This window comes from Thamnophis elegans, chromosome Z (assembly GCF_009769535.1).
Source record: "Thamnophis elegans isolate rThaEle1 chromosome Z, rThaEle1.pri, whole genome shotgun sequence".
Lineage (NCBI taxonomy): Eukaryota > Metazoa > Chordata > Lepidosauria > Squamata > Colubridae > Thamnophis > Thamnophis elegans.
In genome coordinates this window covers 135,760,644-135,777,046 of record NC_045558.1, presented here as the reverse complement: position 1 = coordinate 135,777,046, position 16,403 = coordinate 135,760,644, and the positions used below count along the sequence as shown (strand labels likewise).

General features: G+C 41.3%; 1 gene segment (V, D, J or C); it reads right to left on the bottom strand.

Annotated features, from left to right (window-relative positions):
• Positions 1 to 286: 286 nt before the first annotated feature.
• On the bottom strand, positions 287 to 13,165 carry LOC116521947. The segment is given in 4 exon segments: positions 287 to 545; positions 9,364 to 9,445; positions 12,737 to 13,048; positions 13,126 to 13,165. Coding segments are annotated over 4 exon segments (693 nt in total).
• Positions 13,166 to 16,403: the final 3,238 nt, after the last annotated feature.

The window sequence follows — 16,403 nt, the reverse complement described above, 5'->3', positions numbered from 1 at the left end:
AGTGACGACTAGCGCCTTGAAGCATATCCGGAGACCAATAGGCAGCCAGTGCAGCTCGCGGAGGATAGGTGTTACGTGGGTGAACCGAGGTGCACCCACAATCGCTCGGGCGGCTGCATTCTGGACAAGCTGAAGTCGCCGAATACTCTTCAAGGGCTGCCCCATGTAGAGCACTCTACTCTATTCTGGACCTTTCCAACTCTGTTATTCTATTCTGTATTCTACTCTACTCTACTTTACTCTACTCTACTCTACTCTACTCTATTCTACTCTACTCTATTCTAACTCAATTTTCAGAGCTGCCCTGATGAGAAGGTTTTTGCTCAGCATCAGATTCACTTCCTCTCACTGTGCAAGTTGAGCAGTAATAGGCAGCTGTGTCCTCCAGTTTGAGATTGTTCATTTGCAGATACAACTGGCTGCGGGAATCATCCCTGGAGATGGTGAAGCGGCCCTTGACTTTATCTGGGTAGTAAGTGGAAGGAGATGAGCCTGTACTTATGCGGGCTACCCATTCCAGTCCTTTCCCAGGAGAATGTCTCACCCTGTTTTGAGAGAAGCTCATATTGACTGCAAGGGGAACCTTTACCTTTTTATGCCCTTTTTAAGAAACCCAGATGAACTGAATGAAGACCAAGATCTTTTCAGTATGGTTTTTATTTCTTAATTAAACATCTATAGCCTCCCATCACAACCAATGACTCTGGGCAGAGGAAAATTCCACATGTTGCTGTTTTGTGTGTAGTTTTGATCAATCGTTTTTTTATACAACCTTAAACAGATTAACAGACTTGGAAAGGTCCTTGTGGGTCATCTAGTCCACCCCCTGTCTGAACAGAAGACCCAACACCATTTCTGACAAATGGCACTCCACTGTCTTCTCAGGAATAATTCACCAATACGTGCAGCCAATACGTGCATAGTGCAGCTTACTCCACTATGTATGGCTATGGATTCGAACTGCCGAACTGCCAACTTTCTGATTGACAAGATCAGTGTCTTAACCACTGATCCGGTTGGCCTATTGGACCCATTTTTCCTCCCCAGGTTCCAGAGGATTTCCTAAAGCCTGGGGACAGTGAAAATGGCCTTCCACGGCCTTCCAGAAGGCCAAAAATCAGATGGTTGGCATGCACATTCACCCTGGACCTGACGGCTTGTGTGCTGGCAGATATGGCTTCGCATATTTTTTGTGGCACAAATGCCATAGGTTCATCATCAGAGGTATGGTGCCTCCTGCTTAAGCTGGTGATTGGACTTGAAGACCTCCAAGGTCTCTCCCAACTTTGTTATCCTGTGATTAGAAAATATACAATTATACGTTTTATTCCATCACACAACTTCTCCAGGTGCAAAAGGCAGTTGGATTTTATGACAATATTGCCCGCAGAGTCAAAATTAAGTAGAAGACACCTCTTCTTGAATCTCCAAGGAGATTCTATCACAGCAGCTATTTCTCTGATGTTTGTGTGCCGGTTTGGATATTGAGAAGGATTATCCATTAGTTTCAGTCCATCATTCTGCCCTGACGCTAAAAAAAAACTATACTTCATTCCAGGGAAGCCAAATCAACTGGGAAACAGGGAAGTTGTCTTGGAATTTTTAAATTTGTAACAGCAAACCCTTTGATACCTAGAACAAGATGGCCTGAAATTCTCATTAGACAGTCATCAATCTCCATTGACTGATCTGTGACTCAGTCAAGTTGAAGATATTTTTTTGAAGAAAGGAAGGTTCTTCTTTGGCACAGGTTCAATGTTTGGTTACACTTCCTCTCACTGTGTCTCTTTCACAGTAATCAACTGCTGTGTCTTCAGTTTGGAGGCTATTCATTTGCAAATACAGCTGGGTTTTGGCATTGTCCCTGGAGATACAGATTAACAGAGTTGGAAGGAAGCTTGTAAGTCATCTCGTCCAACACCCAGTTCAAGCAGGAGACCGTAAACCTTTGTGATGGATGGCAGTCCTGTCTGACCCAGTTCATCACATGTCTAATCCACCATTGTTGTTTTATAGAACAAACGTGGCAAACCCATTGCACTGCTTATCCCTTTCCCTTTTAGTATTAAACTGACGGGTTCTCACAGTTTATGGATTATAATGTTAGTACAGATGGACCATATATAATCGACAGACCGGATTATATCATAGATTTTAGTTGTTATTTATTTATTTTATCCTGGAATTTTCAATTGTATATTTACTGACCATTTTTATTTGTTCTGGTCTCCGGCCTCTGACTGTAATACATTGAACTTAATTGATATAGATTTATTTAGTCCTTCCCAAATTTTAGAGATACTCAGAGATAGAGAAAGTTTTTGTCTGGTTTCAGATTCACATCCTTAAGTGATACTTCACATAATGTTGATTCTTTTGCTCTGTTAATGCAGCCTAGGGTTGCACTGGCTTTTAAACAGACTGATGAACTTAGCATTTGTATTTAATTTTTCTTACAGAAAACTCTGTGATATCTAGAACGAAAGAGTCCTTCCTGAAGCTCTCAGTAGACTGTGATCCATCCTCATTGACTAATCCAGGACGTGGGGCTCCATAAAGGTGAAGAGTGAAGAAAGGAAGGTTTTTGCTTGGCTTCAGATTCACTTCCTCTCACTGTGCCACTTGCACAGTAATAGACTCCTGTGTCTTCGGTTTTGAGGCTGTTCATTTGCAGATACAGCTGGCTTTTGGCATTGTCCCTGGAGATGGTGAAGCGTCCCTTCACTTTGTCAGAGTAGTAAGTGCTAGAACCAGAAGTTATCTATGCAACCCACTCCAGTCCTTTCCCAGGAGGCTGTCTCGCCCAGTGAATGCCATAGCTGCTGAAGGTGAATCCACAGGCTTGGCAGGAGAGACGGAGGGACTCTCCAGGTCTTCTAACATCTCCTCCAGACTCCACCAAGTGTACTTGAGATTGGATTCCTAAAAAGAAAGGAGCTTTTTAAATAGATCTCTGGCATGCAGGAGAAGAACACAGAAAGGAACTATGTAGTGGCAATAATTACTTTTGAGGACTAGAAGTATGGACAGAAGGTTTAACCACATTTTGGCTCCCGGTAATGAATAGATAAAGTTGATAGGAGAGGATTCTGGAAATAGCACAAGATTTATGGTTGTGGGAGTTGTTTGAAACGGCAAACCATTGGGCTCCTTTAAAGGGGAAATTGTGTCTCGATTTGCATATCTGTTGGGATAAAAGAGTCACACAGGGTATTGATTAATACATTTCACTGAATATAAGTTGCACATACATTTTGGGACACATATTTTCCCCTATGAGTCTATGGGAGATAGTACCAGTTGATTGTACAATAAGGAAAACGAAGGCTAGGAAAATCCAACACATCTCAAAATGATGCACAGTAATAGAGAATAAACTAATTTATTAGAGGGGACATCAAAAGTCCAGCACTTACCTTAAATTGCAGGGAAGCTCCAATATGTTCTGATTTCTGTTCTAAACTCAGATATTGCTTATTAGTCAGGATTATACTCTCTCAAGAACAGTGGGGGTTTTCAGACGATTCAAATCGGTAGTGAACCAATAGTAGCAACTTGTAGGTTGGCCCCCACACCAGACCCGGCGCTATGCCGTTCTATTTAGCTACGTTTTCTAAGGCACATGCATGCGTGCAAGCTTCACATGGGAGCAAAGTGCATGCTCAAAAGGCTTGTGCATGGGCATTTTCAGTGTGCGGCGAACCGGTAATAAAATGATGTGAAACCCACCTCTGCTTGAGAAATCAAGTTCTTTTTTAAAACATTGAGACAATGTATTACTCTACAATCTTCTTTATTGGTGTATATATTTGTATGCAATTTATTTTTAAAAAGTTCATGTCAGCCAAATATAATATGTCCCTCAATGTTTTCATATCTAGCAAAGATTTGAAATACGTAGACATTTTCTCTGGTGACAAACATTAAAGATATAACATTTTATAAAGATTCTCAGATTCTTTCTGAGCATTACAGATGTGAAATTCTGAAATTAAGGCTCCCAACTGTTCTTCATGTTTCACCCTTCAGACTTTTAACAATCTTAGTTGCTCTTTCGTGAAAACAGGCCAAAAACGTTGTATTCGGTGTATAAAGCACACCCAGATTTTCACCTTCTTTTTCTGGAGACAATGTTTGTTTTATACTTTGAAAAATACTGGTAGTTGAAATAATGACCTCTTAGGATTCCTAGTATGAACACATGGTTTAGCCACATTTTTGTTCCCTGTAATGAGTAGAAGAAACTGAAAAGAGAGGATTCATGAAATAGTGTAAGGTTTGTGTTGAGGGGTGTTGTTTGAAGAGGGAAAGCATGGGGTTTCTTTAAAGGAGAAATTGATCCCTCATTTACATATCAGTTGGGATAAAATAATGCCTCAGTGCAGGGGCGTCAAACACAAGGCCCAGGGGGCCTGATCGGGCCCACAATGTGCTTACACTTAGCCTGCAGGTCTGCTCTCAAAGCAGCCAAGGACTGGCCCGTGGTTCGAAAGCCTGCAACAATGGAGCTCAGGAGGGGCACATGTGGACCTTGCAAGCTCCATTTTTGCTGGCAGATTATTTGGGCCTCCACAGACACCCCAACACGAGTGACATTCAGCTGGCCATGCCCATCCTGCTCCCCCCAGCCCCACCCCGCAAGGTAAAACACAACCCTGATTTGGCCCTCAATGAAATCAAGGTTGACACTTCTGCCTTATGGCATTGCCTAGTACATTTCAGTGAACCTAACTTGTCTGTCCATTTTGTGATTAACATTCCAGTCCATTTCCCTTCCGTTTAAGTTCAGAAAGAACCATTGATAATTGAAGTATTCCCTACCTCCCCACTCCCCCACATTGTATAGGCAATGGGATTTCATGTGGCTCATTGCCCCCCTCCCCTGTGTTCAACGTCATGAGGGGAAGCTTCCTAAATCTTCCTAAATCTAAATAAAGAATTTGCAAGCTTGTTTCCAAGATTAGCTCAGTGAACCTATTTACAGGATGCCAATTCATATGATATAGATTTTATGCAAAAAAGGTCACCCCTAGTCAGGGGTGAAATTCAGCAGGTTCTGACAGGTTTTGGAGAAGGAGTAGCGGAAATTTTGAATAGTTCGGCGAAGCAGCAAATACCACTTCTATTTGACCCCAGAGTGGGGGGGGGGGATTTTGCAGTATCCCTCCCCTGGAAAGGAGTCTGAATGGGGATTTTGCAATATCCTTTCCCTGGAGTTGGTTGGGAATGGGTATCTTGGAGTATCCTTCCCCTGGAGTGGAGACAGAATGGGGATTTTGCAGGATCCTTCACCCTAGAGGGGGTGGGAATGGGGATTTTGCAGGATCCTTCCCGTGGAGTGGAGTATGAATGGGGATTTTGCAATATCCTTTCCCTGGAGTTGGGTGGGAATGGGTACTTTGGAGTATCATTCCCCTGGAGTGGAGACAGAATGGGGATTTTGCAGTCTCCTTTCCACTGGAGTAGGAAGGGAATGGGGATTTTGCAGTATCCTTCCCCGGTCATGCCCAACACTCCAAGCCCACAAAACTAGTAGTACAAATTTTGAAGTTAACAACTGCCCCTAGTCCTTTTTTTTCATTAGATAACCATACACAAGCCCTGCAACAGTTTTTTGTAGGTTTTAGCCTCCAGATGTCAATCATCCAGATGTCAATCATCTTATTGCTCTTCTCTGCCCTCTGCAGAGTAAATGGATTACTTCCATTGAGTAATCTAGGACCTTGGGCTCCATAAATTTCAAGTGTGAAGAAAGGAAGGTTTTTGTTTGGCTTCAGATTCACTTCCTCTCACTGTGTCACTTGCACAGTAATAGACTCCTGTGTCTTCAGTTTTGAGGCTGTTCATTTGCAGATACAGCTGGCTTTTGGCATTGTCCCTAGAGGCTGTGAAGCGCCCCTTCACTTTGTCAGAGTAGCTAATTGAACTAGAACCAGAGCTTATGTATGCCACCCATTCCAGTCCTTTCCCTGGAGCCTGTCTCACCCAGCTCATGTAATAGCTGCTGAAGGTGAATCCAGAGGCTTGGCAGGAAAGATGGAGGGATTCTCCAGGTCTTCTTACATCCCCTCCAGACTCCACCAACTGTATTTGAGATTGGATTCCTAAAAAGAAAGTGGCGTTTTAAATTGATATCTTGCATGCAGAACATTGAAATAAACTATATAGTGGAACTAATTACCTTTGAGGACTACAAGTATGGACAGAAGTTTTAGCCACATTTTTGCTCCCTGTAATGAACAGATGAAATTGGTAGAAGAGGATTCTGTAAATAGCGCAAGGTTTATGTTGTTGGGTGTTGCCTTAAAAGTAAGTTGAGCTTCTTGAAAGGGGAAATTGTGTCTTGATTTGCATATCTGTTGGGATAAAAGGGTCACACGGGGCATTGATTAACACACATACATACTATAATATGTACTATAATACTATACTACTATACTATACTATACTATACTATACTATACTATACTATACTATACTATACTATACTATACTATACTATACTATACTATACTATACTAGACATACTATTTCGGCTACGTTATTACAGACAGAATGACCACTCAAGCTGCATAGTCCGTTAATTGGACAACAATATTGTAAACTATAGCCTTGACTAGACACACTTTTGTTGGCAGGGTGATGTCTCTGCATGGAAATTTGAAATCCCCTTAAACCTTCCAGACAGTTTCCCTCCTGAAAAACACCAACAATTTTATTAAAATCCTCAGCTTTGTGGTCGAGATCAAAGGACCCCTGAGATGGGAAATTCTCTTGAGAGAACATTCAGTAAACTGTGACAAAAAATAAAATAAAAAATTGTCATGTTTTCAAAATGAAGCAATATCTCAAAATGCTTGTTTTATTCTCTACCCCACCCCCATAGGCCATGGAGTTTGGTGTGACAACATTGCCCCCTGGTGTCCAAAGTGAGGAGTGGACACCACCCTCCTAATTCTCTGAGAAGATTCTTTAGGTCCAGATGTTTCCTCAATATCTGTGTGGCAGTTTGGATATTTATAAAGATCATCCTCATGTTTCATTTCCTTTCTTATGCCAGGATACTCAGGGCTGCCTTAACTGAGGGTCCTGATGGGCTGTTGCCTGCAGACCCACAAGCATAGGGGCCCCATACTAATCTCTGTATCTTAACCCTTTGATGCATCTTGTATCATATACGTACATCAGCTTTATGGCTTACTGAGTATTATTGTGTTTTTCAAGCATCGTGTATTGTTCAAATGTTTATCATGTTGATTAATTGTTGTGGCCAGCATATATTATATTCAGTGACTAATCCAGGACTTGAGGCTGAATCAAACTGAAGAGTTGCTCTAAGGGAAGGAAGGTTCTTGCCTGGCTTCAGATTCACTTCCTCTCATTGTGCCTCTCGCAAGCAGTAATAGACTCCTGTGTCTTCAGTTTTGAGGCTGTTCATTTGCAGATACAGCTGGCTTTTGGCATTGTCCCTGGAGATAATGAAGCGCCCCTTCACTTTGTCAGAGTAGTGAGTGCTAGAAGCAGTGTTTATGAGGGACACCCATTCCAGTCCTTTCCCTGGAGCCTGTCTCACCCAGTGCATGCTATAGCTGCTGAAAATGAATCCAGAGGCTTGGCAGGAGAGACGGAGGGACTCCCCAGGTCTTCTCACATCCCCTCCAGACTCTACAAATTGGACTTGAGATTGGACTCCTAAAAAGAAAGGAGTGTTTTAAATAGATCCCTTGCATGCAAGAGCAGAACATAAAAATAATATATATAGTGGCAATAATTACCTTTGAGGACTACAAGTATGGACAGAAGGTTTAGGCACATGCATATCTATTTGGATAAAAAAGTCACATGGGGCATTGATTAACCTTTAGCCACAGACATACTATTTCAGCTACGCTATTACAGACAGAATGCATAGCTGCATAGTCCATTAATTGCACAACAATATTTCGACTATTGGTTCTGGATCTATTGCTTCCAAAAGTTACAGAAGACCATTTGAATTTATTCTTGTCATACAAATGATTGCAGAACGTAGATTTTACCTGGTCATCCATGTCATCAGGAGCTTCATCAAGCTAAATAGGTAGGGGTGGTGGTGTTTCTCATTGTCTATTACAAAACATTTTGTCGCAATCCGATCCCACTTCATTCAGATCACTCTCTCCTTCTTCATACCATGTTAGAACAGCTTCCTCGAAGTTTGGCTCACCAAATCTCACTTTTTGGCGGAAAACATGGCCCCAACATTATAACTTTATATGTACATTAATAAAGATCTGTGATCAAAATAACCACAAATCAAATTCAAATGCCACTGTAGGAAACACCACATGCTGTGATGCTGCATACATCCTTATTGGTTTCTATTCGCAACCAGAATGGTCCATTTCTAAAAATAGGAGTGTTCCATACATTTTGGAAAACTATTGTAGTCACTATGACCGAGGATTTGTGGTTATGTGTTAATACATTTCAACCAATATAAGTTCCTTATGAATTTTTCAATTAAGAATAGGATTGGGATACCGTTTTTCCCCCTGTGAGTTTATGGGGGGAAGGACCAGTTGATTGTACATTAAGTTCAACGAAGGCTGAAAAAATTACGTGAAATCCAATTCTGTTCGAGAACTTAACTTCTTTTGTAATACATTGAGACAATGTATCACTTTGCAATCCTCTGGATTGATGTGCATATTTGTACGCATTTTGAAAACTTTTTTTTCGTAACAGCCAAATATAATATGTCCATCCATGTTTTCATATCCAGCAAAGATTTGAAATACTGAGACATTTTATTTGGTGACAAACATTAATGATATATCATTTTATTAACATTTTCAACTTGTCGCTGAGCATGATAGACTTGAAATTTTGGAAATAAAGCTGTAGCATTTAGGGTTCCCGAGGCTGAAGATGAAAGGAATGTCCACTCACGGATAGCTGAATCAACCAAAGTTTATTGAGCATCCAGAATTAACATGAGAATCAACAGCAAAATTATTAATCATGAAACATCATTCTTATAGTGTTTTCAGCTTCTTTGAGCTTTATGCATTATATCATTATTGGCTAACAAGTCTCCAAAGCACAATAATTGGTTAGTCCTTACATCATTGGTGTTCGTGAGAACGTTCACGTTGTAATAGCTGAGTAAATCAAGTGTTATCAAATGAGTGAATAAAATGTTGCAGGTTATTACTTTGTATCATCCCGTGTCCTCGAACATGCCTGGGAACACTGCAAGCAAACAATAGCAGACAGGCAAATATTTTCTGCAGATTGCTGCAGTTTCTACTTACACATGTAACCTCAGTTCTAAGGACCATCCAGATGATTCACTGTAAAAACCCTACAAAAGCTTCCAACCGTTCTTCATGTGTTTTACCCTCCAGACTTTTAACCTTCATAGTTGTCATCTTTCCAAAGTCTCCACATTTTTTTTCATAATGTGGTGACCAAAACTGGATGCAACATTCCAGGTGTGATCTAACAAAGGCTTCATGAAGCGGCACATGAACTTCATTCTTTCGCTCTGTTAATGCAGCCTAGGGTTGCACTGGCTTTTAAACAGATTGATGAACACGGCATTTTTCATTCCTCTTAGAGCAAACTCTGTGATACATAGAACGAAAGAGTCCTTCCTGAAGGTCTCAGTAGACTAATCCTCAATGACTAATCCAGGACGTGGGGCTCCATAAAGTTGAAGAGTGAAGAAAGGAAGGTTTTTGCTTGGCTTCTGATTCACTTCCTCTCACTGTGTGTCTTGAACAATAATAGACTCCCGTGTCTTCGGTTTTGAGGCTGTTCATTTGCAGATACAGCTGGCTTTTGGCATTGTCCCTGGAGATGGTGAAGCGCCCCTTCACTTTGTCAGAGTGGTAAGTACTTGAAGCAGTGTACATGTATGCCACCCATTCCAGCCCTTTCCCTGGAGCCTGTCTCACCCAGCTCATGTAATAGCCGCTGAAGGTGAATCCAGAGGCTTGGCAGGAGAGACGGAGGGACTCCCCAGGTCTTCTCACATCCCCTCCAGACTCCACCAACTGGACTTGAGATTGGACTCCTGAAAAGAAAAGTTTTTTTTAAAAAAAGATGTCTTGCATGCAGAACATAGAAATCAACTATATAGTAGCAATAATTACCTTTGAGGACTACAAGTATGGACAGAAGGTTTAACCACATTTTGGCTCCCTGTAATGAATAGATAAAATTGATAGGAGAGGATTCTGGAAACATCACAAGGTTTATGTTGGTGGGAGTTCTCTGAAAAGGCAAACCATTGGGCTCTTTAAAAGGGGAATTTGTGTCTCGATTTGCATATCCATTGGGATAAAAGAGCCACATAGGACATTGATTAATACATTAGCATGAATATAACTTGCATGTACATTTTTCAATTAAGAAAAGGATTGGGACACAATTGTTTCCCCTGTTAGTTAATGGGAAAAAGGACCAGTTGACTGTACATTAAGTAAAAGGAAACCTTGGAAAAATCCAACATGTCTCAAAATGATGCACAGTAATAGAGAATAAATGTATTTATTAGAGCGGACATCAAAATGCTAACACTTCAGATGTTTGCTGCAAAGTTACTTTTTTATTTTATGGAAAACCCCAAATACATTAAATACATATTTCAATTAAAAAAGGATTGTGTTACGTTTCCACTCCCCTCTTATTTCATGGGAGAAAGGACTAATTTATTGTAACTTAAGTAAAAAAGGCTTGAAAATAAAACCAGCACTTCTCAAAATGATGCAAAACTATAGAGAGTAAACTTATTTATTAGAGAGGACATCAAAAGGCCATCACTTCTGATGTTTGCTGCAAAATTATTTTTTTATATTATCGAAAACCCCAAATATATTAAATTGCAGGGAAGCTTCAATATGCTCTGATTTCTGTTCTAAATTCAGACATGGCTTAAATGTAAGGATTATAGTCTCTCAAGAACAGTGGGGGCATTCAGCCGGTTCAGATTGGTTTGGGTGAACCAGTAGCCCTGGACTGTGGGTGACACCTCCAGAGCCCGCCTGCTCCCAGCCACCCGCCGGAGCACCAAAACGTCTTATGTAGCCTCGTTTTTGATGCCACCTGCATGCATGCAGGCAATGTGCATGACCAAAGCATATACATCAAAGGCACACACATGCATGACACAAGGGTGTGGAACAATGTTCCCTCTAATTTTTTTCAGTCTGTTCAGAAAAGTATAGTGCTTGAGCGGCACATTTTCATGCCTGAGCACCTGAATTTTTCACAGATGTTTCACAGAGCAATTGATTTATAGGATCTGAATTGGAATGGAGGAAAATGGTTTTGTGCGTGGGTCCATGTGTGTATTTGTCTGTGTGTGTGTCTCTCTGTGTGTGTGTATGTGTGTCTGTGTGTATGAGTGAGTGAGGGATCCGGTAAGGGAACTGCGCCTATTTAGAAAAGAAGGTAAATTATTTCAAACATGATCAGTCAAAGATAAGTATGGGAACAGGTTGGGTGGTAGAGGGGAAGGGGGAGAGAGGGAAAGTGATAAAAGAGTGGGAGAGAGGAAGAGAGGAAGAAAAAAGAGGAAAGAGAGAGAGAAAGAGATAGAGAAGGAGAATGAAAGAGACAGAAGAGTGGGAAAGGACAGAGAAAGAGAGACAGAAAGAGACAAGTAGGAGAGAAAAGGGAGAAGGAGAGAGAAAGTGACAGAAGAATGGAAAAGAAGCAGAGAGAAAGAGAAGAGAGATAAAGGAGGATATAATCAAGATAGTCCATAATTGCCTGTCAATCTAAGAGTATGGCGATTGACAATCTCTTTATATTTCAACTTTAACTCTGTCAACCTTAAAAGTTTGGTGAGGAGAAATCCAAAAATTCTCTTAAAGAGGAAAAAAATGCTTGCACAATTGCACCCATGGAGACATGTATATATACACCCACACACAGAGAAACAAATTTAACGAAGTTCTATGTCTGCCCACCAACTCTCTCTCTCTCTCTCTCTCTCTCTCTCTCTCTCTCTCTCTCTCTCTCTCTCTCTCTCTTGTGAGCACGTGTATCCCTCCTTCCTTCAGCCCAACACTTGCTGGCATCCCTGCCAGGCGAGTGGGACTGCATAGGGTCTCCTCGAGTCTAGGACAGCAAATCATTCGATGGGAAAGTTGCCTCTCTAAAGGAATGAACCAGCTTGGCTCATGCTTTCGATCTGCCGCCCAATGACTGAACCGGGAAGGGGAGAGGCAGGAGAGACGAGTTCTCATGGCAAATCCAAGCACCCGCTGCTGGGAGCCCGTCCCATGCCTTCTCCAAACCCCCACACCCCTTCTCTCTGCCTCGTGGACCTAGAACTGATTTGATCGCTGTTGTCTCTGGGATGGCTCTCCTCTCCTATTATTGTGGAAGGTGTCTCACAAAAACCACTATGCGGCAGTTGGAAACTGCTGTGCAGTGTTTTGTTGCCACATGCGCGGCCGCGCATCCAAGCAGCTTAGAGGGAACATTGCTGTGGAAGCTCACAGTTGCAAACTGGTGGTAAACCAGTGAATCCCAGCCCTGTACTATTAGTTTGCAGCTGCAACAGGCTTTTGGCATTATCCCTGGAGATGGTGAAGTGCCCCTTCACATTGTCTGTTTAGGAAGTACTGGAACCGGTGTTTATATATACACCCATTCCAGGCTTTTCCTGAATACTGTTTCCATAAAGTTGAAGAGTGAAGAAAGGAAGGTTTTTGCTTAGCTTCAGATTCACTTCCTCTCACTGTGTGTCTTGCACAGTAATAGACTCCTGTGTCTTCAGTTTTGAGGCTGTTCATTTGCAGATACAGCTGGCTTTTGTTATTGTCCCTGGAGATGGTGAAGCGTCCCTTCACTTTGTCAGAGTAGAATTTTTTACTGGAATCATAATAGATACGTGCAATCCATTCCAGTCCTTTTCCTGGAGCCTGTCTCACCCAGTGCATGTCATAGCTGCTGAAGGTGAATCCAGAGGCTTGGCAGGAGAGACGGAGGGACTCTCCAGGTCTTCTCACATCTCCTCCAGACTCCACCAACTGGACTTGAGATTGGACTCCTAAAAAGAAAGGCGCTTTTTAAATAGATGCCTTGCATGCAGAACATTGAAATAAACTATATTGTGGTACTAATTACCTTTGAGGACCACAAGTATGGACAGAAGGTTTAGCCACATTTTGGCTCCCTGTAATGAATAGATAAAATTGATAAGAGAGGATTGTGGAAATAGCACAAGGTTTATGTTGGTGGGAGTTATCTGAAGCGGCAAACCATTGGGCTCCTTTAAAGGGGAAATTGTGTCTCAATTTGCATATCTGTTGGGATAAAAGAGACACACAGGGCATTGATTAATCCATTTCAGTGAAAATAACTTGCACATGCATTTTAGGACACATTTTTTCTAACTGTGAGTCTAAGGGAGAAAGGACCGGTTGATTGTACATTAAGTAAAATGAAGGCTTGGAAAATCCGACACATCTCAAAACGATGCAAGGTAATAGAGAATAAACTAACTTATTAGAGAGGACATCAAAAGTCCAGCACTTACCTTAAATTGCAGGGAAGCTTCAATGTGCTCTGATTTCTTCTCTAAAGCCAGACATGGCTTATTAGCAAGGATTATAGACTCTCAAGAACTGTGGGGGTTTTCAGACAGTTTGAATCGGTTCTGGAGAACTGGTAGTGGCAACCTGTAGGTTGCCCCACCCACCTGACCCGGCGCTATGCCATCCTATTCAGCTATGTTTTCTAAGGCACATGCATGCATGCAAGCTTCACATGGGAGCAAAGTACATGCACAAAAGGCGTGCAGGTACATTTTCGGTGTGCGGCGAACCGGTAATAAAATGATGTGAAACGCACCTCTGCTTGAGAAATCAAGTTCTTTTTTAAAACATTGAGACAATGTATTACTCTACAATCTTCTTTATTGGTGTATATATTTGTATGCAATTTACTTTTAAAAAGTTCATGTCAGCCAAATATAATATGTCCCTCAATGTTTTCATATGTAGCAAAGATTTGAAATGCGTAGACATTTTCTCTGGTGACAAACATTAAAGATGTAACATTTTATAAGGATTCTCAGCTTCTCACTGAGCATGAAAGACCTGAAATTTTGGAAATAAGGTTTCCATCTGTTGTTCATGAATTTTACTTTCCAGACTTTTAACAATCTTAGTTGCTCTTTCGAGAAAATAGGCGAAAAATGCTGTATTCAGTGTATAAAACACACCCAGATTTTCATCTTCTTCTTTTGGGGAAAATGTATTTCTTATACTTGGAAAAATACAGGCAGTTGAAATAATGACATCTGAGGACTCCTAGTAAGAACCTACATTTAAGAAGGTTTATTTCCTTAATTAGGTTTTTTTTTGAGAGAAGCTCATATTGGCTGCAAGGGGAACCTTTTCCTTTTTATGCCCTTTTTTTTAGAAACCCAGATAAACTGCATGCAGACCAAGGTGTTTTCATTATGGTTTTTATTCCTTAATTAAATATTTATAGATTCCCATTACAATCAAGAAGTCTGGGCAATGGACAAGTCATATCTTGCTTTTCTGTGTGGTGTTTTGATCAATTGTTTATTAGACAACCTTTAACAGATTAACAAACTTGGAAGGGATCTTTTAGGTAATCTAGTCCACCCCCCCACCTAAGCAGGAGACCCAACACCATTTCTGACAAATGGCAGCCTAATCTCTTCTCAGGATTCATTCACCAATATGGATAACCATAAAAATCAAAATAATAATATTACTCATAATAATAACTCCATGAAAAAAATCATTTCATTTTGTTTGCATTTTAATCAAAGATTTGAAATTTATTGTTGTTAGTTGCGAAATCATGTCCGACCCATCATGACTCCATGGAGAACATTTCTCCAGACCTTCCTGTCCTCTGCCATCCTCCGGAGTATATTTAAGGTCATGCCTATTTCTTCGGTGACTCCATCCAGCCACCTCATTCTCTGTAACCCCCTTCTTCTTTTGCCCTCAATGTTTTCCAGAATTAAGCTCTTCTCCAGGGAGTCCTTCCATCTCATTGGGTGATCAAAGTATTTGAGTTTCATCTACAGGATCTGGCCTTCTAAAGAGCAGTCAGGGTTGATCTCCTCTATAACTGTCCAGTTGGAACACCTTGCAGTCCAAGGGACTCGCAGGAGTCTTCTCCAGCACCAGAGTTCAAAGACCTCAATTCTTTAGCGCTCTGCCTTTCTTATGGTCCAAATTTCACATCCATACACTGCAACTGGGAAAACCATAGCCTTGAAAATAAACATTTTTATTGGCAGGGTGATGTCTCTGCTTTGAAATTTGAAACACCCTTACACATTCCAGGCAGTTTCCCTCATGAAACAGACGAATTATTTTCCTCGTTTTTGCCCTTCCCAGACCTCAGGAGCACTTTGCAGGCCTCCCAAATGCTCTGCAGGTCCATTTTTGTGAAGAGGGCAGGGTTTTGGGAGGCAAAAGTGCTGCATTCAATGTATAAGACACATCCCGATTTTCACCCTCTCTTTTTGAGGAGAAAAGGTTTGTCTTATACTCAGAAAAATACAGGTAGATAATTAGCTCTTAAGACTCCTAGTAAGAAGACATGATTGCTCCTTTAATCTTTATTTTGTTTTATGTGAAAAATGTCACCCCTAGTCCTTTTTTTTTTATTACATTAGCCATAAACAAGTCCTGCAACTATTCTTTTTACATTTTAGCCTCCAGATGCCAATCATCTTATTACTCTTCTCTGCCGCAATATCATTTTTTTTTATAATGTGGTCACCAAAACTGGATGCATCATTGCAGGTGAGATCTTCCAAAGGCTTTATGAAGTGACGCTTCATGTAATCTTGACTCTATCACTCCCTTAATACAGCCTAGGGTTGCTCTGGCTTTTAAACAGACTGATGAACTTGGCCTTTTTCTTTTTTCTTACAGCCAACTCTGTGATATCTAGAATGAAAGAGTCCTTCCTGAAGCTCTAAGTAGACAGTGATCAATCCTCATTGACTAATCCAGGACGTGGGGCTCCATAAAGTTGAAGAGTGAAGAAAAGAAGGTTCTTGCCTGGCTTCAGATTCACTTCCTCTCACTGTGCCTCTTGCACAGTAATAGACTCCTGTGTCTTCGGTTTTGAGGCTGTTCATTTGCAGATGCAGCTGGCTTTTGGCATTGTCCCGGGAGGTGGTGAAGCATCCCTTGACTTTGTCAGAGTAGAAAGTGGCAGAAGCTGTGTTTATCCATGACACCCATTCCAGTCCTTTCCCTGGAGCCTGTCTCACCCAGGACATATCAGAGCTGCTGAAGGTGAATCCAGAGGCTTGGCAGGAGAGACGGAGGGACTCTCCAGGTCTTCTCACATCCCCTCCAGACTCCACCAACTGGACTTGAGATTGGACTCCTGAAAAGAAA